At 41.8% G+C, this 26,194-nt stretch overlaps 1 protein-coding gene and 1 non-coding gene across 6 annotated transcripts; both read left to right on the top strand.

Moving 5' to 3' along the window:
* The first annotated feature begins 2,773 nt into the window (after positions 1-2,773).
* LOC129539740 (retinol dehydrogenase 14) lies at positions 2,774-25,382 on the top strand. 5 transcript variants are annotated; one of them, XM_088841203.1, is made up of 10 exons: positions 2,774-2,806; positions 4,837-4,926; positions 6,058-6,199; positions 7,864-8,107; positions 8,159-8,369; positions 8,661-8,828; positions 9,910-10,039; positions 11,471-11,593; positions 12,023-12,207; positions 24,332-25,382. In XM_088841203.1, exons 1-10 carry the CDS (start codon positions 2,774-2,776, stop codon positions 24,947-24,949), a joined length of 1,944 nt encoding a protein of 647 aa, XP_088697329.1. In that variant the 3' UTR covers positions 24,950-25,382. The 5 variants fall into 5 exon arrangements, 4 of the variants coding, with proteins under 4 accessions (XP_088697329.1, XP_088697330.1, XP_088697331.1 ...); XM_088841204.1 differs by lacking the exon at positions 24,332-25,382 and adding exons at positions 5,257-5,439; positions 16,945-17,268 and having other exon boundaries at positions 6,058-6,195; positions 7,866-8,369; XM_088841205.1 differs by lacking the exon at positions 24,332-25,382 and adding an exon at positions 16,945-17,268 and having other exon boundaries at positions 6,058-6,195; positions 7,866-8,369.
* On the top strand, positions 9,454-9,560 carry LOC129540186 (U6 spliceosomal RNA). Its single transcript, XR_008682634.1, has one exon. It is a non-coding gene; the product is annotated as a U6 spliceosomal RNA (small nuclear RNA).
* Positions 25,383-26,194: the final 812 nt, after the last annotated feature.

The following is a 26,194-nucleotide window of genomic DNA, read 5'->3' as shown; positions in this document are numbered from 1 at the left end:
ACAGTTAATTGTGATCCACACAGACAAAGGCTTTGGCATAGTCAATAAAGCAGAAATAGGTGTTTTTCTGGAACTCTCTTGCTTTTTTGATGATCCATCAGATATTGGCAATTTGATCTCTGGTGCCTCTGCCTTTTCTAAAACCAGATTGAACATCTGGAAGTTCACAGTTCACGTATTGCTGAAGCCTGGCTTGGAGAATTTTGAGCATTACTTAACTAGTGTGTGAGATGAGTGCAATTGTGCGGTAGTTTGAACATTCTTTGGCAATCCCTTTCTTTGGGATTGGAATGAAAACTGACCTTTTCCAGTCCTGTGGCCACTAATGAGTTTATTTCTAGGGAAAAAAAAAATCATTGGACTTTCCTAGTGGCTCAGTGGTAAAGAAGTCACCTTCCAATGCAGGAGATGCAGTTTCAGTCCTTGGGCTGGGAAGATTCCCCGGAGAAGGAAATCGCAACCCACGGTATTCTTTCTTTCTTGAGAAACCCTATGGACACAGGAGCGTGGTGGGCTATAGTCTATGGGGTCGCAAAGAGTAGGACATGACTGAACAACTAAACAACAACAAACACTCAAGAGGTGTCAAGGTGCTCCCAGGTCTGCTCCACAGATGCTTCAACAGTCACAGATTGTCAGAGGGCTAAAGGGATACGTTCATCACTCTTCCAAAAATATCCAAACACTTGAATCCAAGAGACTTAAGAAGAAGCTCAAACACCTCTCCATCTATTAATTTTCCCAGCCCATACTTTCAAAAAATAGAAAAGGTATTTAAATCAAGTGCCTAAAGAAGTCCTAGTTAGCCTATATTCCTTGAGGTAGAATATGGTGGTCAATAATTTGCAAGCTTGGGTTTTACTCTTTTAGCTTCTGTTTTGAAAGGTCACAAAGGTGAAGTAAGTTAAGTGAGAGTGGTGGACACAGTTCTAAGATGATGGCACCACAAAAGACCCTTATCCTTAAATGATTCCTTCCCCTGTATACAGTGGGAGATCACCTCCATGATATCTTCTACAAAGATATTTTGTAGCTATCATTTAGTTTACTCAGCAACTGACTTGGTTGCATTAAAAGGAGATTTTTCCAAGTGGGCATAATCTAATTATTTGATTTCTTTAAGAACAAAGCATTTTCTCTGTCTCTTAACAGAAGAGAAAGGCAGAGAGATTCAAGACAAGAGAGGAATTCAACATGAGGGAGGTTCCCCATTAATGAGAGGGACAGCTTGGGGTAAGGACCTGAGAATGGCCTCTGGGAGCTGAGAGTAAACCCTGGCCAACACCCAGCAACTTGGACTTCAGTCCTACAGTTGCTGGAAACTGGATTCCTCAAACATGAACCGATTTGGAAACAGATTCTTCCTCAGAGCTTCCAACCCATCCTGGCGTACACCTTGGTTTCAGCCTTAGGTGATCCTGAGCAGAGAACTCAGTTAAGCCCACTTAGACTTCTAGCTTGAGGAACTATGAGATAATAAACAGCCTTGTTTAAGCTGATAAATAAATGGTGATTTGTTACACAGCAGGAGAAAATGGACACGGCAAACCAATTCAAGTGGCTGATGGAGTCAACAGGAAAATCAAAGCTTTCTTTCCTTCCATAAGCAATTCTGTTGTCTCAGGAAAGGTGCAGCTATGTTGGCTAATATGAGGCCCAACAGGCCCCAAGCTATCCATTTTGTGACATGGACAGTGTCCACTGCTAACTCATGAATGCCACTGTCTTCAAAACTTTATAATATTCCAACTATCACAACTGCCATTTGGTGCTGATACCATCATTATCTTCATTTTCTAAATGAGGATATTGAGATTTAGGACAATTAAACAACTTGTTAGAGATCACAGTGAGATATTGGGGGTGGGAGGGGATGGAATTTAAGGATGCAAAACCAGGCAGTCTAACCTGGAGTATACACAACCAACTATCTAGAAGACCTCTGGAGAACTTTGATTAAAGCTGTCAAAACTTCCCCTGTCTCAGTCCATGATGGCTTGACAACATCAGATTGGCATGGCACATGTCTCTGACCTAAAAACAGAACCATAAGTGAAGAACATTATTGGACCTTATACGCCAGAGTCAGGGACTGGATTTTACATATTCTTCTCTGTGTGTACACAAGAGGGACAGCTGTGTGTTTAGATGTTTTGGGGTGGGGCAAACACCAGGCAAAACAGTGCAAGTGTCATTTTGCCACACTATGTCTATCCACATTAAGTACTTTAACTTAATGAATGGACGTGGCCTGCCATTGTGAAAGACACACCAAACACTGAAGCTACACTCAAGCGTAGAAGAGGTCTCAGCTGTTAAAAATAGTCTCCAGATTTTCAGAAAGTTCTCCAAAGTCTGTGAGGATAAACAAGAAGAAATGATCAGGCCCACAAATGAGTCTGCCATTCATTTTGGCAGTACCAGAAAATGTACAGCCACAAACAGGATTGATAGGGTGAGTAACTTAGAAATATTAGTTTTACAAAGAAGGAAACAGTAACACTGATGATGCTACATATTAAACACTTGAACACTGTTTAGACATTGATTCATAAAAACTGAGACAATGGTTATGAATGGATGCACTCAATACTATTTCTTTTTTAAAAAAGTCACATATTCGCAGAGTCAGCTGGTTACTATGGAATCACATGTGATGTCATAAATTTGACATTCTAAATGCAAACCTAAACTGAGCAACAGAAACAACAGGAAATGGAGCTGGGGAAAGGAAAACCTACATAAGAACAAAAGAATATCAGTAGTTAGAGAAATGAGTCAAACATCTCTGAAACAGAAAAAGAAGGTCAGTGAATTGAATGTCCTAGAATCTTGCCAAAGAACTGAGGAAACATAGATATTAGCCCATCATTTGCTCTGGGGCAATGCTTTGCAGCAATCAAATTTCAGAGGATGACCACACATAGAGACAAAAGGAAAGGTAAAGAACATGGAGGGTGGAGGAAAACGAGCGGAAAGCATGTGGTCTAAGTCCATCCAATAGTCAGCATTCATTGAGCAGATGCTCATACGCTAGTGGTAAGAGGCGAAACACAGTTGCTATCTTTGAAGAACGCGCAGCCTAGTAGGAAAGAGAATACATAAACAAAGCACAATTTGGCGCTCAGTAAAAGTATGTACAAAAGACACAGGCAACACAGAGGGATGTTTAACACTGGGAACTGCTCCCAGGTCATGCTGAGCTTGGCTTTGAAGATCACTGAGGGGAAACGGAGGTTTTAAGAAAATAAGGGTGGTATACAGACAAATACAAGTTGTTTGGCATAAATAGAACAGAGATAAAATGTAGAGTGGAGAGTATACAAGTTAGAGGCAGACAGGATACAGCATGAGTCTCTTGTCTCTAACCAAGCGAATGAAGAGTGCACCTGAAAATAAAGCATCAGCAGATTTATATTTTATAAATATCATAAATAAATCAAGTAGCTAGACCTAGAAGTTGAGAGGATTTGAGGCCATAAAATCTGGTTTAAAGCTGTATTTTAAGATTACGTGTCCATAATGATCTAAAGGCCTAGAACAAGGCAATGGTGAAAGGAATAGAGAAGAGGGACTGGATTAAAATATCTTTTGGAGTTAGAAGTGGCAGGACTTGGTGGTGATGGTGGTGGTGGTGGGGTGTGTGTGTGTTTGGGGGCACGGTGACAAAAAGATTTTAGGATTAGTTCTAGGACTGCACAGCTATGCCATTCCTTCAGACACAGACTCAGTCACTCAACTTGAGATTTTTCATGAGTGAAGACACAGAGCATAAAGAGACTAACAGACTGCCCTTGAACACCTCAATTTATGCTGGAAGTTGAGCTCCTTAAACAGATAAATAATATTAATCTTGACTGCACTGCAGCTACTGAATTGGCAGGAAGCAATAGAAATACTGGCCCAGTAAAATAGTATTTCCTGCAATTGAAAATGAAAAAAAAATGAATATATGTCCATGAAATAAGATATCTTCTTGTGTTTCCCTTCATGGCCTTCCCTAATATATTTATTGATAAGAAACCTCTTTTCACTCTTGATGCTATGAATAGTTAGATATGGATAGAACACATGCCTGTTGATTGATTTCTACAGGATTAAGGTCTTTGATTTTAAAAATCTATTATTGATGAGGCTCAGATCTACAGAAAATTGGTTTATGGAAAAAAAAAAGAGAAGTTTCAATTTTACATGGCAAATGAAAAAGTTCCATAAGCAGCAACCTTCTGAGTAATGGGGGGAAAAGTGTTCTGTGTGAGCAACTCCACATTTAATTCCAAGTGCTACTGACCTCTGGGAAATTCTCCCAAAGCATTTCCCCCATTATCATTTCTCAAATGATAAACGCCTCATGTCTTGAAATCTATTGGGCTTTCTTGGTGGCTCAGTCGGTAAAGAATCCATCTGAAATGCAGCAGAATGCCTGTAAAGCAGGAGACCCAGGTTCAATCTCTGGGTCAGGAAGATCCCCTGGAGAAGGAAATGGCAACCCACTCTAGTATTCTTGCCTGCGAAATCCCATGGACAGAGAAGCCTGGTGGGCTACAGTCCATGGGGTCACAAGAGTCAGACACGACTTAGCAACTAAACTACCACCACCTCAAATCTATACATCAACAAATTTCTATATTAAAAATTTGTTCGTATGGTTCTCTGATATGTATTCTTTTTACTCACGCTTGTTAGAACAGGGGAAAAATAATATCTAAAATTTATATTTTTTTATAATGGCAAAGAAACATTCTAATTCTTATTTATCCTTTCATTCCCCATACCTAAGGTTTCTAATGTCCCTGAGGTAAAAAATTAATAAACATTTTTTGTTTCCATATTAAGAATGAGACTGGATCGAGGCACTCAAAAGACAGCCTAGAAGGAGACAAATCTAGAAAGGAGTCTGAGAAATCAGTTCGTCTGACCACTCAGGTGAGCTGGCCTCTTTAAAGTTGGTGAGAGAATTAAAGAGTAGACAGCATAACAAAAAATATTAAGGGACAGTGGAGTTTGGGGAGGAAAGACCAAGCTATCAAGATGTATATTAAGGGATACCTAATGCCCTCGTGGAGAGGTCAAGAAAAACCTAGGAGAAGCTAGCTGGTCCCTGCCTCCCAATCCAGTCCACATCCCAGTATTCATGCAGAACAAGTGGTATAGAAACCTCTGCTCAGCCTAAGGGAGGAGACTGGTCTATGTTCAAATCAGGGAGGGAAGGGGAGTCTGGCCATCACATTGACCATTTTCTGCACAATCTTTCAGATGAGGCGTGCAGTCATACCGAATCACTCGCTGAGATGTTGCTCCATGCGGGGTCACCCGTCGTGTAGACGCTGCCTTTGTGCAGCTGAGGGAAAAGTACTTCTTAGCCCCTGTCGCACAATACGTATTTATATTCACATGTGCCTGTTGTGGGAGCAGGGCCGGCAGATCACGATGATCAGGGTGAGCAGAGATCAAACTATTGATTTTGGAGGGGAGCCACAGGCAATCTGGGTGAGGGGAAGGATAGGGGAATAGGATGTCCACTTGCCTCTCCATGGTCTTCTCCATCCTGTTCCTCCCAAAGGGAGTGCTAGAGGGCGCTATTCCTTCTCCTGAAGCTGCCTGGAGCCCTGATGCAGCCTTAACAAGGTACCAGCTGCTTTCATCTTTGCAGTCTGGTCAAAAATGCTGGAGATGTCTTTTCAGCATCTGCTAACAGGCTTATCCTTAAGGAAAGAAGTGGGGAAAAGGGAGGAAGAATGCTCAACTCTACTAAGCTTCGCATAAGAGGAGTCACAGGTGAAAAAACATGAGATATCAGACTTGCTTCTTGGTTTTGGGTGCCCTTCCAGGTAGATTCCCACTTCATGGATCCTCACAGGAGTTAGGATTCAATCAGAGCTAGAAAAATACACAAGGCTGAATTACAGGTTACAGAGGGCAGGGACCTTTTCACTGAGCACTGCCTGAGCACTCCCATATTTAGCTTGACATGGCTATTTCATCAGCACATGTGTGGAAGGACAGACGGTGGGGGGGTGCAGTATTACACTTCTGGGTCTCTTCTCTCCTCAAAAGGGATCACAAGAATTAACTTTGCCGAAGTCAGACTCTCGAGGGTACGTAGTGCGAAATCAGTGGTCTCGAACTTCACGGAGCCCATCCACCAGACCTCCATCAGCAGAGGAGTCCCGAAGCAAGAACACCAGTCTCAAGGTAGAGATGGGCATGAAGGGGAAGAGCACATTGCAGAATAATAGTAATAATAACAATGTGCATTGATACTTTCTATGTGCCAGGCCCTGTTCTGTGTATTTTATATCTTTCAGCTAATTAGTGTCACAAACTCCCACCCCCACTAATCCCCAGCGTAAGAAAACTGAAACACAGAGTCACCTAAGATTTCTCATTAGCAATGCCGACAGAACTAGATCAAAACCTAGAGTCTCTAGGTCTCTAAACGGTTTACTGAATGGTTAAACGCCATGGTTTCTCCTTCCTTACTTCACACATTTAAAACTGTTCATTGAGTCCTCAAGACTCAGAAGAGGGGGTGAAAAGGTCAACAAAGGAGATAAATTGTTGAAGAATACTAGGTTGTGTGACACTGTGAGCCCTTAACTAGGCCTAGTCACACAAAAGAAAAAGTCTGTCTTGAGATTAAGTTATTTGAATGCAGAGGGTAACCCGGTCCCAGGCACTGGGAGAAACAATCTGTCTGTCTCTGTGAGGACTGGCTCAATAATTTAACCAAGAACATGCCTTTTGAAACTTGTGAAACCGTCACAAAAGCTGGAATGATATATGGATGCTTAATAATCTCTCGTACACCTTAGTGAAAGAGTTCTTTCTCTAGAAAGATTGCTTCCAGTTTCAGAAGATGATTCTCTCCAGTTGAACTTTCCTAGCACAAGAAACTCTGAAGGGGAGACACTTGGTTCTCCAGCCTGCCGACCTTGCCAGCATTCGCTGCTTTAACCACAGGGGGCAAAGGTGGAGACACATGCCCCAAGGTGCTTTATAGTTCTTTCAGTGGTGGGGACTTCCGGTCCAGCCTCTCACTCAGTTAACTGGAGGCGGCAGGTGGAGACAGGGGCGAGCAAGGCCCCTTACTCAAGCCCTCTATCCTACCTGGAGGTCTCTGACGAAGCAGGTGTGTGTGAACAAAGTGACAGAACTTTGCAAAGTGTGTGCCGACTATGTAGGAGCAAGGAAAAGGACCTCCACCCGGTCTATCACAAAAGGAAATGAACAAAGAAAGTGAGAGGTGCTGCCAGGGCAGCTGGGGGAAATGAGAGCTGTCTTTGTGTTCACATAACAGAAATGTCTAATATTTGGAGCCCCTTGAGCGACTTCACTTTCACTTTTCACTTTCACACATTGGAGAAGGAGGTGGCAACCCACTCCAGTGTTCTTGCCTGGAGAATCCCAGGGACGGGGGAGCCTGGTGGGCTTCCATCTATGGGGTCACACAGAGTCGGACACGACTGAAGTGACTTAGCAGCAGCAAGCCCTATTTAAGGGCTTCCCTCATAGCTCAGTTTGTAAAGAATCTGCCTGCAATGCAGGAGACGCGGGTTCGATTCCTGGGTCGGGAAGATCCCCTGGAGAGGGAAATGGCAGCCCACTCCAGTATTCTTGCCTGGAGAAGCCCTAGAGGAGCCTGGCAGGCTACAGTCCATAGGGCTGCAAGAGTCGGACATGACTTAGTGACTGAATTACTATTACTACTAAGCCCTATTTAAAAGGAGCCGAGATGAACCAGGATCAATGTAAGAGCTAGGAATGGAACAGAGAAGGGACAGCCCCTTGACGCCAGCTGGGCAGTGAGGAGTACAGGGACCCTAAGCAAGCATGGAACCCAGAGGCCCACTTTCTTGTTCCAGCTCCCCAATAGCTCCACGACCTCCCGGACTTCATCCGTCTCCCCTAGCCATCCAGAGTCGCCGAAGCAGCTGTCAGCGCAGCCCTCGCCACCCACGCAAAACATGCCTCTCGACTCACGGTCTTCCATGTCCCCGGAGGCCCAGCTGCAGACCACGTCCCGGCGCAGCACCAAGTCTGAGAATCCTGACACCTGGTCTCACAGCACGGGGCGGGAGATCCGAGAGAGCCGGGATAAGAGAGAGTCCCGGGACACGCGGGACATGTCCCGCTCCCGGGACTCGCACGATTCCAGGGACACGCACCAGCGGGAATACTCACGCACGCCTCCCTCCGAATGGAAATCCTATTCTCAGCGCCGGATGCTCTACCCCTCTCAGATGGACCACGACTGTGTGTCCGACCTGGCCAGGAAACGGGAGGAAGAGGAGGACGAGGACGAGGCCTACTGGGCGTCCGTGAGAACGCTGTATGAGAAGACACCCAACTGCTCGCGCCCTAGGCCGGTGAGCAGGGTCCGCCTCCCCTGGGTACCCGGATTTCACCCCCACGCAGCCCAGCCCTGAGGCCTGGCTCCTCTCCATGGTGTAGGGAAGCTCACTCAGGCCAGCACTTCTCCTCCCTAAACCTCCCCCTTTGCACTGTAGACTCCAGGATCCCATTCTTGGCTGTCTCCAGCATCCCAGTCCTCCAAGCCAGGACCACCTATTTGCTTTCCACCCTACCCTGGCATGAGCTCTATTCCCGACCCCTTTGTATATGTGTGACTGTCCTCCTGTGGGTGCGCCTCTCTGCAGCCCAAACCCAAGCATGCCATCACCGTTGCTGTGTCATCTGGGGCACTCTTCAACATGATGGACAGCAGGAAAATCTATGATGAAGAGGGTCTGGAGAAATACATGGAGTATCAGCTTAGCAACGAGAATGTCGTCTTGACCCCAGGACCGGCCTTCCGCTTTGTCAAGGTATTCCGCAAAGCTGTCTCTGGCCCTCCAGGACTTTAGAGGGCAGGGAAGGACCCATGCCAACCCCTAGGATCTCATCCAGTTTTCCTTATCATTCCTAGTCCACCCTTGTCATTCTTGCCATTTGCGAGTTGACCCTAGGTCACTTTGTATTTTCAAAGAAACTTCAACACTGTTGAGGGAGGGACTGCAGTCCGAGATTTGGAACTCTTGAGTCCAAATCCTGAGACTTGTAACAGAAATGATCATTCCCTCCACAGAAGGAGCAATAACGAGTTTACAATTCCAAGTAGTAGAAATGAAACACCCCATTCAAATAAGATGAAATTCACATTAGCTTCTCCTCCCCAAAACATAGCACATTAAAAAAGTCAAGATGCTCTTGGCACTTCGGGGCATGATTTTAATAGAGAAAGTAATCTTGGAACTTACACTGAAATGTATAGCACTTCTAGCTCTGATCCCCTATACAGCTTATACAAATATGATACAATAACATCATAACCAGACAGAAACAAATGACACCTCCACTAGTTGTAAGTAGAAAGTAGTTATGGGGCATAGTGGAAGCACTGGAGGAAACCACAAACCTATTCTAAAGACTCATGTTTAAAAAATAGACAAAATGCTCACTTTGGCGGCACTTGTGCTAAAATTGGAACAATACAGAGACCATTCACATGGCCTCTGTGCAAGGATAACATGAGAACTCTTGAAGCAGCCTATATGTTTCACAATAAAAAAATAATCATCAGATGATCAAAAAAGGCAGGTTTTATGAATCAAAAACAAAAATAGACAAACCCTAAAAGGGTTAGCCTGATCCTATGTCTACCTCACAGAAATAATTCTAGTAAACCAAAACATCACCCATCTTTCAATAAACATTCGCTGAGGTCCTTTGTATGAGAGGCTGAAAATACTGAAATGAATGGCATAACGCTGCCTTAAAGGAGCCACAGTCTCTCAGGGAAGAGTCTTTGGAGCTTGAATTGGACACCTAAGGGATCCGTTCCCTGCCGACTCCCGATGCCCACCTTGCCTGGCCCTCCTGACACACGTTCGTCTTTGTAACCTGCAGGCACTGCAGCATGTCAACTGTAGACTCCGTGAGCTGTATCCTGACGAACAGGACTTATTTGATATTGTACTGATGACTAATAACCATGCCCAAGTGGGAGTGCGGCTTATAAACAGCGTCAATCACTACGGTAAGTAAAATAAATACCGTGTGGAGGAGCAGCTTGCTGCTCTGGAAGAGAGAAGCCATGTTATTTTGCTCGCCATGGCCTAACTAATGCAGCCTCTTTGATACTGACACCCCCTTCTGCGTGAGAATGTTTATTTGCCTATGTCAGAACAAGAGAGGCCATGTTCATTTTTAACTTCAGCTCAGAGTCGGGCCCAAAGCTCTGGACTTAACTTGTCAAGTGTGAATTTCAAAGTCTTAATCCCAGGTCCTGGGATATATTTCTCTGTTTTATGTTTTTCACTTCTGAACTTGACTTCAAGGAGCCATCAACCTAGGGCTTTCTCTGTGTGATCAGACTCCTTGCTCGCCACAGATGCATGTTAAAGGTTTTAAGGTTTTTACCTTTCCTTTCCACTCTTGACATCTGACTCTCCCCGGCTGCTTGCCCCATACATCAAATTGATATCCATGCCAGCAAAACTGTCTTTATTCCTTTACAGGGAAAATTTGTTTGACACTAGTCTCTTCATGACATCTCCATCAGAGTGTTAGAGGGTTTCAAGGGAGGTCCCCATTTTTCCTCTTATGAATTTACCTGACTTATGTGGAGACCTTTAGCCTATTTGCTAAGTGACATATCCAGTCTTACGGGTATGTCCAAGTAAAAATAAGATTTAAATTTGGTAAAACAGTTATCCTTCAATTAAAAATAAATAAATTTAATTTAAAAATACTTTTATCACTAAATACAAAATTACCTTCTAGACAGTCTGTACCAGTTCATACTTTCATCCATAGTGTATGTAAGTGCCTATTTTACAGAATTCTCACCAGCATCTAGTGTTTTTTTAAAAACTGTTGTTGATTCAGAAGGCATTTAATGGTCTATTAATTTTTAGTCTGATAATGACCTCATTTAAAATTTCAAGTCAAGAGACAATTTCAGACCTTTTGTTCTTCAGTTTTAGGGAAATAGTTTAAATCTTATCACTACTGGCTGTTTTATTGTATTGTTACTAAGAAAATACAGAAATGGTACTTAAAAATAGAGCCACATCTCAATGGCCCTCTCATCAAGTGAGGATGCTATAGCTGAAGTAAAGGTGCACTGTTCTAGCCTAGACAGGAGTCAATGATATCTAGTGGGTTTAAGCAAGTATTTATGTCTCAGTCCCCTTTTCTATAATGAGGATAATAATGCCTGCCATAACAGCTGTTGTGACAGTAAACTGGCATGGCCTATCTGGATGTACTTCACAAATTATAATGCACCAGACATACCTACTATTATATAAAACAGCTGAGACATTTTTCAATATTGGTACTATGAAGTTAATTCTAAAATTTCTTTAGGCACTCAGTTATTCTGAAGGCAGCTTTCATTTGCATTTCCAGTAAGCATGCTGTCTTTAGTCTCTGCCATAACAAAGTCTTTCTTGCCTGATAATAGGATTACTAATTGACCGCTTCTGTCTGACTGGAGGAAAAAGCCCCATTGGCTATTTGAAGGCATATCTTACCAACTTGTATGTTTCTGCGGATTCTGAAAAAGTACTAGAAGCAATACAAGAAGGTATTCCTTGGTTTTTTCTTTCTCATTAACAAAGAAGTCTCACTAGTGTTTCATTGGGCTTCAATGATTATGTTGTTTACGTCACTGTCATTGGATTTTCTGCTAAGATGTTTCCACAAGGGGCAGCCCTTAAGTTTGTCTTTTAGAGCTTTGATCTTCCTTGAGGTGGACATCTTCAGTGATTGTCCTATACCCATTTTACACTCTCCCATGCCTTATAGCAACAGAGGCAGCTCAAAGACAGCTCGTTTGAGATGTGTGGTTGTGAAGAGGAGTTGAGTTGTCAGGTAATAGCCAGAGAGGAAATTCAAGGTCTGGGAGGACTGTTCTTTGTTGTTGTTTTTTTTTTCCTTTCTTTTTTTTTTTAATAGTAGATACTAAAACTCATGGTCCTAAGAAGACTATTTATTAATTCCAATGGTCTGCCAGGGATCGCCTCTGCAACAATGTATGATGGTGCCAAGGACATGGCTTACTGTGACACACAGCTCCGTGTGGTCTTTGATGGGGATGCCGTCCTTTTTTGTGAGGAGCCTGAACATGGTACCAAGGATCACGGGCTGGACAAATGCTTCCAACATGAAGCCGTAGCAGACAATAAGCCTCTTGGTCAGGTAGGTCCAGTGAAAGCTACTTAATTTTGATCTATTTATTTTCCAACATATAGATATAGTTATTTCTTCATTGTGATGCTTTTAAAATATTTTTAGGCATGTCTCACTTCTTATCCTCTGTAGCGTTCTCTCTTTCTTTCATGAACTCCTCATTTTAAAGCATCTGCTGCCAACTATTTTTTTTTAATTTTAGTATTCTTGGAAATGTTTCTATCCTCTCCTCATGATAAAGAGTTCATCTCCTCCAAATTATAAGTAAAGAGAGGTAATACAGCTTACCAATTAGCCAATTCTACATAATAAGTTCTCTACTAAAATAGTAAGATCATTTCCAGCCAGTCAGTAAACTTGTTGAACTTCTCATCCATGACCTCAAACTCCATGAAGGCATCACATGATTGAGAAAATTCTGCAGAACTGAGAGCTTGGATCAAGTCAAATAATGAGCCTCAAATGAGTACAAACTATAAACAATGAGGCAAACTGAAATTAAAATTTTAGATTTGGGGAAATCAATCCATGAACTGAAGTGTTAAAGTTGTGGTCTGAAATAAATAAAACCTACAACTTTGGAACCAAAGGAGATCTGAATATCAAAATTTTCTCCAAACTGAATAGGAAACAATAGATCATTCAGGTTTAATCTGTGAATCTTACTAATACCTTTTTTTAATTGGCATTTTTTTCTCAGCTCTTCTTGAACTGAAGATGTACTTAAATATTGCTGGTTTTATTACATTTATAAAAGTATGAAGAAGCTAGTTGAAAGCTGAATGTTTTACTAACTTACCACACATTACAGCAAGTGATATTTAAATCCTATGTGTTCATGTGTGTGTTTAACTTCATAGTCCCTTCCTAAATAGCTTGTTTAGAAGTCTTGAGCTCATGTCAAGAAGTTTTTCAGTGTAACAAAGTTTACTAATAAGGTGAATACCCTTTGTTTTCATTGACATGCCTGCTTTGCTGAAATTTAGAGCCAATTGTATATAAGCCTTTAAATATTATTAAAATGTACAAGATCTCTAAAAAATAGCATTTAAAAATTTTGAAAATAATTATTTCAAGATAATCTTAAAACACCATTTTTCCTCATCTCAGGGAAATAATGAAACTTTCTTTTAGATTTTGTACTTATCAGTTCCTTTTTTCCATATTTTAAATCATTTTTCCCATTAAACAATTGTGAAGCTCAACACTAGTTATTGGAGAAATACCCAATGAATTTTATTAAGCATACTAGTTTCCATAATGTGGTCCTTCTGGAGGTGGAAAAATATGCTACTTTTCACATAGAAAGGGTAGCTCTTCTATAAAGACCAAACTTTGCCAGATGTTTCCACTGATGGAAAAGAAGTTATGAGGTATGATTCCTAACCATGACTTTCAATTTTGTTGGCCGTGGGGCTTGTGGTTTGGTCATAACAATGTCCAGTTGTCTCAAATGGAGGAGAGCTGAGGGTCACCAGCAAATGGGACAGCTGGACAGGATTAATTTATCCACTCTCATTGTCTCCCGATTTGATATCTGTCTCATTTCACCATTGTAGAATAGTGATCTCCGTGTATATGTGTGTGTGTGTGTGTGTGTGTTTTAATCAGAATTGTTAAGGTATACTTCATATATAGCATAATTCATCATTTTTAGTCCTTGCTTCTGAGAATTTTGGCAAACATACGTGTACAGACATGAAACCATGATCAAACTCAAAATACTAACAAAATTCACTTGTGTTTCTTTGTAAGTCATTGTACTCCCTCTCTTTAGGATCTGTCAACCACTAATCTGATTTCTGTCCCTAATATTTTGCCTCTTCAGCTATCATATAAATGGAGCCCCAAAGGATGCAGTCTTTTGAATTTGACTTATTTTACTTCAAATGATGCATTTGAGATTCATTCGTGTCATTCGTGTATCAGTAGTGCATTCTGTTTTTTGCTGAGTACTAGCCTGTTCTACCGGAGAAGGCAATGGCAACCCACTCCAGTACTCTTGCCTAGAAAATTGCATGGCCAGAGGAGCCTGGTGGGCTGCAGTCCATGGGGTCTCTAATAGTCGGACACGACTAAGCGACTTCACTTTCACTTTCACACATTGGAGAAGGAAATGGCAACCCACTCCAGTGTTCTTGCCTGGAGAATCCCAGGGACGGGGGAGCCTGGTGGGCTGCCTTCTATGGGGTCGCACAGAGTTGGACACAACTGAAGCGACTTAGCAGCAGCAGCAGCAGCCTGTTCTATGGAGAAGGCAATGACAACCCATTCCAGTACTCTCGCCTGGAAAATCCCATGGACGGAGGAGCCTGATAGGCTGTAGTCCATGGGGTTGCTAAGAGTCGGACACGACAGTGCGACTTCGCTTTCACTTTTCACTTTCCTGCATTGGAGAAGGAAATGGCAACCCACTCCAGTGTTCTGGCTTGGAGAATCCCAGGGACGGGGGAGCCTGGTGGGCTGCTGTCTATGGGGTCACACAGAGTTGGACACAACTGAAGCGACTTAGCAGCAGCAGAGGCAGCCTGTTCTATGGATGAACCACATGTTTTTAACAATTTACCTTCTGGAGAATATTTAGGTCATTTCCAGTTTGGGACATTTATAAATAAAGCTACTTTAAGCATTTTCACACAGGATTCTGTGTAACGTAAAATCTCATTTCTTATAGATAAATACCTTGAAGTAAGATTTCTAGGTCACTGGATAAATATATGTTTAACTTTAAGGAAACTATTTTCCAAGTGATCATACCACTTTGCATTTCCATGAGAGATCTTTTACTCTGTATCCTTGCCAGTATTTGGTGATGTCAGCTGTTTTTCATCTGTTTGTTTTAAGCTGTTCAGTGGTTACATAATTTGTGGCTCAGACGGTAAAGTGTCTGCCTACAGTGTGGGAGACCCAGGTTCGTTCCCTGGGTTGGGAAGTTCCCCTGGAGAAGGAAATGGCAACCAATCCCATGGACGGAGGAGCCCGGTAGGCTACAGTCCATGGGGTCGCAAAGAGTCGGACACGACTGAGTGACTTCACTTCACCTCATTGTGATTTTAATTTGTATTATCCTAATGACAAATGATCGGAGAAGGTAATGGCAATATTGAACATTTTATTAAGTGCTTATTTACCATTATATGTATTCTTTGGCAAAAATTTCTGTTCAGATGTCTTGCTCATGGGAATTGGGCTGTTTTTCATTTTATTATTGAGATCTGAGAGTTCTTTATACATTCTGGGTACAGTCCTTTATCATATATTTCTTTGCACATATTTTCTCTCAGTCTGTGCTTGTTTTTAATTCTTTAAATATTGTTCAGTGTCCTTCAATTAGCAGAAACTTATTTGTTGCTGTTGTTAAGTCGCTCAGTCATGTCCAACTCTTTGAGACCCCATGGACTGTAGCCTGCCAGTCTCTCTGTTCATGAGATTTCCCAAGTAAGAATACTGGAGTGGGTTGCCATTTCCTTCTTCAGGGGAGCTTCCTGATTCAGGGATAAAACCTGGGTTTCCTGCACTGTAGGTGAATTCTTTACCATCTGAGCCACCAGGGAAGCCTCAGATTAAAATCTACCATCTTCCTATTTTTTTGATTTGTTTCATCTTTAGTTAACTTCAGTTTCTTTTCCTTTTATTATTTTGGTTTTTTAACTTATTGTATGTGGGGGCTTCCCAGGTGGCACCAGTGGTAAAGAATCTGCCTGCCAATGCAGGATATATAAGAGACACAGGTTCAATCCCTGGGTTGGGACAATCCCCTGAAGGAGGAAATGGCAACCCACGCCAGTATTCTTGCCTAGAGAATCCCACGGACAGGGTAGACTGGAGGGCTGTTGGCCATGGGGTCACAAAGAGTCAGACATGACTCAAGTGACTTAGCACTTGTTGCATATATTGTATGTTTTTAGGATTCCTAAATTTGCATCAGCATTAACGATTTATTACTCATTTTAGATTTTATAGTGGTTACCATCAGATATATAATATACAACCTTATTAATCACAGTCTACTTTCAAATAATATTATGCCACATCATGTATAATGGAAGAATCTTACTAGTATACTCTTAATTCCTCTCTCCCATGTTTTGTGATACTGTCATACATTTTAATTTCTCCTATACTATAAACTCAAGTTTAGTTTTAAAAATTAAGACTTTCTGATTGTGTCACATAGCAAAATCCAATTCTCTGTCCTGTGCTAGAGGTACAGCTAAAAGTAAGTGTTCAGAAAGGTTGAAGATAAAAGTAAGCGTGAAGTAGGGTATATATAAAGTACAGTAAATATAGACAAGATTGGATTCAAATCCTGAAGAAATTGAACAAGATAGAAAAGTACACTCTATATAAATATTAAAATGTACAATTCTACAAAAATAAATAAATTTAAAAAGGAGTGCTTTTTGATTCAGTTCTAAGCTAAACTTTAGAGTAACCCCATTTTCCCATGGATAGTTTATGTCTGTTTCCCTGGTTCAACTTTTTACAGAAGCTTCTTTCACTCTTAAAATATGTGTGTTCAAATGATAAATTATATGGCCATCCTATTTTGTATTCTAAGAATGCAAATATGGTTCCATACAAGGAGATATAATCACAATAAGTGAAGGAGTTTCAGCATTGTATTACTGGTCTATACTGCATGCTTCATGCAGTATTACAAGTTTCTTATAAACATCTGCTTTTTTGAGCGTTCACTTCCTTTTGCTCCCTGGATGACAGCTGTGACATATGTTCCTTTTGCAGGGTCCCTTGAAAGGCTTTATGGAAGATTTAGGCAGACTGCAAAAGAAGTTTTATGCCAAAGACGAACGGTTATGTTGCCCTATCCGGACCTATCTGGTCACAGCCAGGAGTGCAGCCAGTTCAGGCGCCCGCGTGCTGAAAACCCTTCGCCGCTGGGGTCTAGAGATAGACGAAGCTCTTTTCCTTGCTGGAGCCCCCAAAGGTCCCATTTTGGCAAAGATAAGGCCCCATCTCTTCTTTGATGATCATATGTTCCACACTGAAGGGGCGCAGAAATTTGGCACCACCACAGCTCATGTACCTTATGGAATTAGTCAAAAGTGAACAATTAGGGATGGGGAGGAGAAATAAAGCATGGAGTCTGGTATCATGGAATCACCTGTGGATGCCTAGGGTAATTAGGTATTTCAGTAGACTAGACCTCACCACTTTGTTCATTTGGAAAGGTTTTCTCTTAAGTTTTTAAAAACATTTTGAACTCTCAAGTTACCTTCAAGCTACTTCCGTTTGAGCTGTCAATGCTGTTGCTAACATTGCAACTACCTCAGTGTATAAGTCATGGTGATGACCCTTTAGAGTAAGTTTAGAACTTGCAAAATGGCTGTCAGAAGCCTACTTTGTTTTACAAAGCATTGCTCATTTTTGGATGTTGGGAGTTAGAATGAATCATTACCCATCATTGTTATAGAATACTGGGTCTTCACAAGTGGAAAGAGAAGGGTTAAGTAACACTCTTGAAAACTGGAGCTTTTTAGTCAGTTGTCCCTGCCTTTCTATCAATGCAAAAATGAAAATACCACTCTACCTGCCTGAGTATACCCATTTTGATATTGCTCATTCAGAAATAAAGAAGCTAGTTATTCATACAAGTTACTTTCATCTAAGATGAGTTCCAGACAGAGCATCCTAGAATCTTTGAAGCTAATTTGGTGGGTTCATTGCCTCTGGACTGCATGGCTTCATATTTGACGTCTCTGGCTTTGGTTCTGGCAGGTAGGACCAATGTTTGCATGAGGAAAGAAGTCTTGGCCACCACTTCAAAATGTGACAGTACGTGTAGTTTCCTAGCTTCATTGTTGTCATTCTGTTGTGATTTTCATTTGCCTAAAAAAAAAAAAAGCACTGATTGGTTAGTAACCATAATCTACTACAATGTTAGAAACAATGAGCTGGTTATTTTCAATGGCTACCTTATTTTTCATCAAAGCAAACTTCATGACATTATTACCTTCCATATTTTCTTTTAATCAGTGAAGAACATAACACTCAGAAAGATTAAATAGTTTGACCAGGGATGTGCAGGTAATAAATGGAAGGACTAAGATTCAAATTTAGATCTTACTTCACAAGCTATATGCTATTTCTCTTCCTCATACTCTGTCTTGCTCCTTCCACTCCATTTCTTCTCTACCCCACCCACATATTCCATCCCTAGTTCTAGTAAACCAGACCGCTGCTGACACAGACTTTTTGATCTGCTTCCTAACTGGATGTGAGCCAGTCTAAAATAATATCAGTCATTATGCTTTCTGAGTTCCTACTGTTTTCTATACATTCCCCAAGAATAAGGCCACAAGACAGACTCAGATATTATCCCATCCCATCCTATTTAACAATCCCTTAGAAGAAATCAAATGTGCAAGTTCAAATACCCAACACCAGAGGGTTAATAGTCTTCAGTGCCAACTGAGGATCACACATGAGGTTGAAGCAGAGATCTATATGGGCTGGACGTTGTCAGGAAATGAAGGTGGGCTTTGAAGGATGGGAAGACGTGGAAGGAGAGAAAGAAGAGAGAGAGGAAACATGCTCCTGGCTCAGTGAGTTGGAGAGGCAGCTTCAAGTTACAGGTAGGGTGGAATAAAGGCCACCCTTTCAAGACTGTTATTCCCGGTGCTCGTCCCATCTCTGAGCTCCATTCTCAGCACTCATAAGAAACTACCTTCTGGCATCCTACCAGTTTGTTCTTTGTATTAATATTATGCCTTTGGTTGCATGTTATATCCTTCCCAAATATAAGGAAGTGAAGGAGGGATTATCAAAATCATCTTTGGAGTTTAGTTCAAATTATAAAAGTTGTGTGTCTCTTCTTTTGTCCTGAAGATTCTAGGATGGGGGCAGGCAGGTCTCTGTACCAGACAGTAGGCACCCTGAGGGCAGAAATAGTACCCTATTTCCTTGTGACTCTCACAGGGCACGGGGCCTGGCACACACTAGATGGGTGAGTAGATAAATGTATTCCAGCTTAAGAGTAAGTTGGCCTAAAGTTTGAAGTTTGCAGCTTAAAGATGTATCTCTGTGGCAATAGCCACCCCCACCTCCCTCATTTCTGAAGCATTTTACAATGTAAAAAATTTTTACTTCCTTGTTACATTTAATATCCCCTGCAAACAGGAAAGAAGACAATTGTGAATGAGCCTGTTTGTAAGTCTATATGTACAGTAAGTCCCAGCTTTCCACAGTGTATCTCTAAGACCCTTATGGCCTTATGGTCAGTGTACCATAAGACCATCTGAGGATGACTTTTTATACAGTGGTCAATGCTACAAGTCTTCCGTTCCCAGACCGTGGTCCCCAGGGTCAGCCGCATCAGAATCACCTGGGAACCTGTTAGAAATGCAAAGTCTCAGGTTCCATCTTGGCTTCTAATGAATTTGAAACGCTAGTGCCTAGACCCTGAAATTTGTTTTTACATGTCCTGCAGGAAAGGCAATGGCAAGCCACTCCAGTACTCTTGCGTAGAAAATCCCATGGATAGAGGAGCCTGGTAGGCTGCAGTCCGTGGGGTCGCTAAGGGTCAGACACGACTGAGCGACTTCACTTTCACTTTTCACTTTCACACATTGGAGAAGGAAATGGCAACCCACTCCAGTGTTCTTGCCTGGAGAATCCCAGGGAAGGGGGAGCCTGTTGGGCTGCCGTCTATGGGGTCGCACAGAGTCGGACACGACTGAAGTGACTTAGCAGCAGCAGCAGCGGGTGATTCCGATGCAACGCCAAAGTCTGAGAACCGCAGATCTATTCTGTTTCTAACTGATTCATGCTGCTTAAGTTCTTAGCATCAGCTATGGCGGAGGAGGGGGGTGTGGGTCGGGGGGGAGTTTCCTCAGACTTCAGTTCCGCAGCGACCATCCTCCAGAGAATGAAGGTAAACTGAACCGAGGGTTAACAAGTCCCAGGTGTCCTAAACGGAAAACACAGTAAACTAGCCCTGAATTGTGGGATTTGTAAAGCAGCCTATAAAGAGATTCGTAACTTTAAAGTAGTCATTAGGCATTCCCACAGGAAAGGCCACCACCACTGTGGGATTTCCGTGGGCAGTGACCTCAGGAGCCTGAAAATCTAAGGACCTGCGGTCACTCTCTAACGATGGGAGCCCATTCCACCGATGCACCACAAACGCCGGACTCTCTTAACCAATCAGGTGCCCTCGGAAAGGAGACTACAAGTCCCAGCATGCCCCACGCCGCCTTCAGGCGTCGACGAGCCGCGTGCCCAGGGTCCTTTGCGTACAGGTGGCCGGCTTTGGACCTGGCAAGCCGCGACCCCGGAAGTCCCGCGCAGGGGCCGGTGGGCCCTCGGCCCCGGCGGCTATGGCAGTGGGTACCGCGGCAGCGTTACTGGCCGCACTAGGTGGGGTCCTGTGGCTAGCCGCCCGGCGGTTTGTGGGGTCCAGCGTCCAGCGGCTGCACCAAGGCGGGGACTCCGGCCTCATGCGCGGGAAGACCGTGCTGATCACGGGGGCGAACAGTGGCCTGGGCCGCGCCACAGCGGCCGAGCTGCTGCGCCTGGGGGCTCGAGTGATCATGGGCTGCCGGGACCGCGAGCGCGCCGAGGAGGCGGCGGGTCAGCTCCGCCGCGAGGTCTGCCCGGCGGGAGGCCCCGACTCGGGGCCCAGCTCCGGCGGTGCGGGCGAACTCGTCGTCAAGGAGCTGGACCTCGCCTCGCTGAGCTCCGTGCGCTCCTTCTGTCAGGAGATGCTCCAGGTGTGGGGCTCGGGGCACCTGCTGGAGATCCGCGACCGGCTATAGTGAGGGGTCTCGGCGGACAGGGCGGGGCCTGGAGAGCCGTGGGTTGAACGAGGAAAGGACCGCCCACAGTCGAGGGGGTGTGACCTTGGGAATGACCGAGGCCAGGAGTAGAAACGATCAAGTGATGGAGGCGGCTGGGGAATTGAATGCTGGAAAAATTGGTAGGGCAGCCTCCTGTCTTCCAAAAATGTTGAGGGGAAAAAAGTGGACCCAAGAGGAAAATAAGCGAATATCTGAACATTTCCTCTTGCCATGTGAGGACAGCCCAGGAGGAGACCCGCCAGTTCTCTGAATTGTTTTTTTTTTCCTGTGCCCCAAGTGACTCTTCTGCACTAAGCCATCTCTCAAAGAGCCTGAGAGCAGATAGGGGAAGTTCCTCGCCAGGGACCTTGGAGCAAGGCTTTTATTTTTTTAATTTTCCCCTGCTGGAATAGGAAGTTGCTCTCTGCCACCAGTGAATTCTTGAGTAGTATCCTTAGCCGGGACTCTGGCCTAATTTCGAAATAGACTGGAGCTTGGAAGCCAGTGGTCATGTGCTCTAAATAGGGACCGAAATAAAAATATCATACCTAGTATTTATTGAAAATTCCTGTGTGCCAGGAGCTGTTCCAAGCATTTCAGATATATATATATACATATACTTCTAATTATTAATGAAATTAAAGTGACTTTGGCTGCTATTGTCATCTGGTCCTCACTGTAACGCTGTGAAGCAGGCATATTATCCCCATTTTGCATCGTAAGGCTACTAAGGCATAGCTAGGCTAAGTAATTGGCCCAGGATCTCTCTAAAGCCCTTACTTTTAATCCCTGTACTTCTGCTGTGTGCCAGTGAGGTAGAGGATTTCTTTGTTTAGATAGTAAATATTGCATTGAAATGGATGTCCTCTGCTGAATTTGTGGTAGAAGGGTTTCCTGCAGAGGTGACTTGCCAGAGGTCTTCAGAAGAGTGATGTCTAAAATTAGCTGGCATTAAAAAAAAGAGCCCATATGTAAAGAAGTCTCCTGGTTCTAGAACAGAAGCTCCATACGTTCTAATTTTTTCATGATGCCCTTGAGACAAAACAAATACCTAGTTTATTCATTAAGTAACTAGGTCCAAACAACCTATTAATTATTTCTGTAACAATAGCTGTTTGGAAAAAAAAAATACACATAGCTGAAAGAAAAGAAATTTTTATTTCATTTTTTAATAACCATAAGTATACTATTGGGAAATGTGCATCTGTTCACTATACCGGCTCGTCGGAATCAGATTGGACTTTGCCACCCTCATTTCTGTTCTCTGCTGATTTTTAACATTGTACTTGCATTTATTACAGCAACTGCTAAACACTCACCTTTGCAAAGATAGGACATCATCAGAAGGAATATAGAATATATTATGTTGAATATGTTCAGTATAAAATGTAGAAGCTGTGCGCCACTTGGAGACTGTAGTTTTTGAGATGTTGAGCAACATATTGTTTTGTTTGCCTTGAAATTTTAAAACACTCCAGATCATCCTGAGAGTTCCTTGTGACTCTTAGGGTTCCTTAATGCACAGTTGGGGAGCTGTTACAGCTCTAAAGAGGTTTGTTTCATTCTGTTTTTAGGACTAGTATTTCATTATCAAGTCAAACAGGTTTAGAAAATAAGAAGTAATAGTTTATAAGAGATGTTGGAAGGCTCAAAAGTGGACCTTCCTATTCATTAAAGATGTAGATGGGGCAGCAGTGTATACTTATTCCTTGATACTATGGTTTTTTATTACTTTGAAAAGTAAAGGCACTTGACAGAACCAATTAAAAGTTAAGGAGATAAACAGATAATAAAATTGTTGTCCTTCCAGCTAAGTATGTATTAAATTCCTTCCTGGCTCTGAAGTTCAGTAGTTCAGTGACTATAATCAGAATTCAAAAAAAGGAAGTGTAAATTTCCCACAAGTTGGTATTCTTGGTATTTATCTCATTTATCTTCTAGAACTTAAAAAACAGTAAATGATAAAGTCTTAAAATACACAAGCCCAGCAAAGAATGATGGCTCAGAAATGATTAATACAGGAAACTCTTCCAAAGGATTACTGAAAAGAACACTCCTTTCTTTCCCCCACGGGTGAACTTTTGCCTTCTTTTTGAAGTCGACTATTGGAAAAGCAAAAGGTGCTGAGACAGACAGAATGAGAAATAGTTAATCCTCTGACAGGTAGGCTCTGATAACAGTTGTGAAATTTAACACATTTTTCTTTTCACTTATGTTTGGCAAAAGGACCAGTAATATTTGAAATTTGACCTCAGATTTATATAATTGTGGGTCATCACTGTGTCTTTACACCTGGAACACGTTGTACATTTCTTTTTTTTTTTTTTTCTTTTTTCCTCTTCCTATCAAAAGAGACAGAGGAACCAGGAAAGGATGAGGGAAAGCCACCTTACATTAAGTAAGGAATAAAAAGACTTCTCTTTTAGGACAGTCTAAATTTTAGGACTTTAATCTGGAGAGATGCAGAAGGGTATGATCAAACTGCAGAACTCTAACTGTGTACATCTCCTAAGTTGGGGGCCCTTTGAAGCCTGAAGGCTTTTCATATAGGAAAAAAACTGAATTCTAAAATCGTAATAGAGGTCAAAGGTGCTTGTTGGGCCTACCTCCTGTTAGTCTTCTTTGCTGTTATGAAACTTGGTATTCTGATTCATGGTGGTGTTTCTGATATTTGTATACTTGTATAACTGTAATTTTTGTCTTAGTGTTTCTTTGATTTATTCATAATGTTCTCTTCAGTCTTAATTTGTATCTCTGATGCTCTCTATTGCTTGGCCCAGTTGTAAGGAAACAACTTGAAGTTGCTCCATCTGCATAGTGCCTTATACCTTTAGAAAACTACAGAGTAAAGCAATCCTGACTTACCCCTCGTGTTGATACTAGGAGCCCTGGGAGTGAACAGTGCTGACCTGTCTTCTGCTGTAGTTCCACTCTCGAGCTCACATTTGTTGTCTCGCTTTGATTTTAAAATCTCAATTAGAAAAGCAGTCTAGCATACCAATTCAGAATAGGGCCATTGGTGTCAATCTCATCTTCAGATTTTTGTTTGCCCCTGAGGAACCCTGTGATACTGAACGGATCATCTAGCTTTAGTGCTTCAGTTTGCTAATAGGGTTGGTAATAGTAGATGGTGATGACATGAAAAGTACAAGTCAGGCGCCTCGTAAGCATTCAAGTTGTCATCGTCTTCTTTTTTTTCTCTCAGTTGTTGAAAACTCATAGAGGCATTTTTTAGAATTTTAGTAGTTTGTGGGAATTTTTTTTTATTTATTTCATTTTAGGCACGTTTAAGGCCTGTGTTTCTAATTCTGCCATTCTCTTTTTGCCATTTGAAGGAAGAGCCTAGACTGGATGTTTTGATCAATAACGCCGGGGTCTTCCAGTGCCCTTATATGAAGACTGAAGATGGATTTGAGATGCAGTTCGGCGTGAACCATCTGGGACACTTCCTACTCACCAACCTTCTCCTTGGACTCCTCAAAAGTTCAGCTCCCAGCAGAATTGTGGTCGTTTCCTCTAAATTTTACAAATATGGAGACATCAACTTTGAAGACTTGAACAGTGAACAGAGCTATAATAAAAGCTTCTGTTACAGTCGGAGCAAACTGGCTAACATTCTTTTTACCAGAGAACTAGCCCGCCGCTTAGAAGGTACCAACGTCACCGTGAATGTGTTACACCCTGGCATAGTGCGGACTAACCTTGGAAGGCACATACACATCCCACTATTAGTCAAACCACTTTTCAATTTAGTGTCATGGGCTTTCTTCAAAACTCCAGAAGAGGGGGCCCAGACTTCAATTTATTTAGCCGCTTCACCTGAGGTAGAAGGTGTTTCAGGGAGGTATTTTGGGGACTGTAAAGAGGAAGAACTGTTGCCCAAAGCTATGGATGAATCTGTTGCAAGAAAACTTTGGGATATCAGTGAAGTAATGGTTGGCATATTAAAATAGGGACAAGGAATGGACAAGAGCTGTTTGTAAAACTAGATGTCAGCTCTGTCTTTAATCAGGAATGGTGTGTCTTGGATCCTTGCTACTTGAAAATACAATTTTGGTTTTACAGTAGTACTGCTAAGAGGTTCATAGAGGTATTTTTAAGTTACTAAGAAGTTATTATATGGAGAGCATAAAATTTCCCAAAAGATGTTTTAAATATATATAATAAGCATATCAATAATTATGAGTGATATGTTTATGCATGGATTACAAATATTAAATAATTTAATGACTTGAAATAGATACTTTGAGAAGTTTTTCACATACCTGTGAGTTTTATGGTATATTTAGTGTTAAATATTTTAATGTTGATACTGGCTTTTGTGGGGAAATAATATGCCTGGTGTGAATGCACAATTCTTACATGGAATAAATTTATTGATACAGATTCTTAATTGTGTGTTTCTTTAGAAGCTTCACTGAAATTAGTCCTTTATCATATCATTAGCCTCTACCGATGGTATGCCCAGTGTATTTTCTTCCTACACATTTTGCGCACTGCTTTAAGAAGTAATATTTCTAAAATATTAAAATTTGAATTATTATTTCTAAAATTTGAAGTATTGTTCAAATATAGAAGCTGCATGGGTAAACCAGATAATAGCAGTGCTTTGAGAATGGAGTTCTCAAAGGCTTTTCCTGAAAGAAATTTGTGGAATTTCAGCAGTTTACAAGCAATTTCCAGTTAAACTTTTTATATACTTTTGAGACTCTCCCTGAACTGGCCACAGGCTTACCTTGTACTCTTCACTCTGCTTTCCAGTAGAATTTTCTTCAGTGACGGAAATAATTCTGTCTGCACTGTCCAATATGACAGACTCTAGACACATGAGCTTATTGAGTACTTGAAATTTAACTAGCAATTTAGTACACTAATTATTTGTTCACAACTCCAATTAGGCAGTTGGGATAGGAATTATCCAAGGAAATATATTCTTATTAGATTTATTTCCTCAAGAACCAAGTATTGTACCTAATACACAGTGCATATTGAATAATGAATTATGTATGAATAAATAAGTATTAAAATTAAGTAGAAATATTCTAGGCCTCAAAAATAATTTTAACTATTTGTCTTAACCATCTCATAATATTGGAAAAGTGAATTATGACAGTAAAGAATAGACTGAACTACATAGAATTTAATGACCGTTTTGACCAGGAGCAGTCCTGACTGTAATATCTGGTTACCAGTATCAG

This window comes from Moschus berezovskii, chromosome 11, assembly GCF_049115385.1.
Source record: "Moschus berezovskii isolate FMDL1 chromosome 11, NW_MosBer_1.0, whole genome shotgun sequence".
NCBI classification, from domain to species: Eukaryota; Metazoa; Chordata; class Mammalia; order Artiodactyla; family Moschidae; genus Moschus; species Moschus berezovskii.
The sequence above is the reverse complement of the archived record's forward strand: the minus strand, read 5'-3'. Positions and strand labels throughout refer to the sequence as shown.

Bases quoted from the DNA above. Each gene is read 5' to 3' on its own strand.
- LOC129539740 (XM_088841203.1), top strand. From the start codon at position 2,774: ATGAGTCAAACATCTCTGAAACAGAAAAAGAAG. The intron at 2,807-4,836 runs GTCAGTGAATTG...TTCCATATTAAG, and splicing joins CTCTGAAACAGAAAAAGAAG to AATGAGACTGGATCGAGGCA. The intron at 8,370-8,660 runs GTGAGCAGGGTC...GCCTCTCTGCAG, and splicing joins ACTGCTCGCGCCCTAGGCCG to CCCAAACCCAAGCATGCCAT.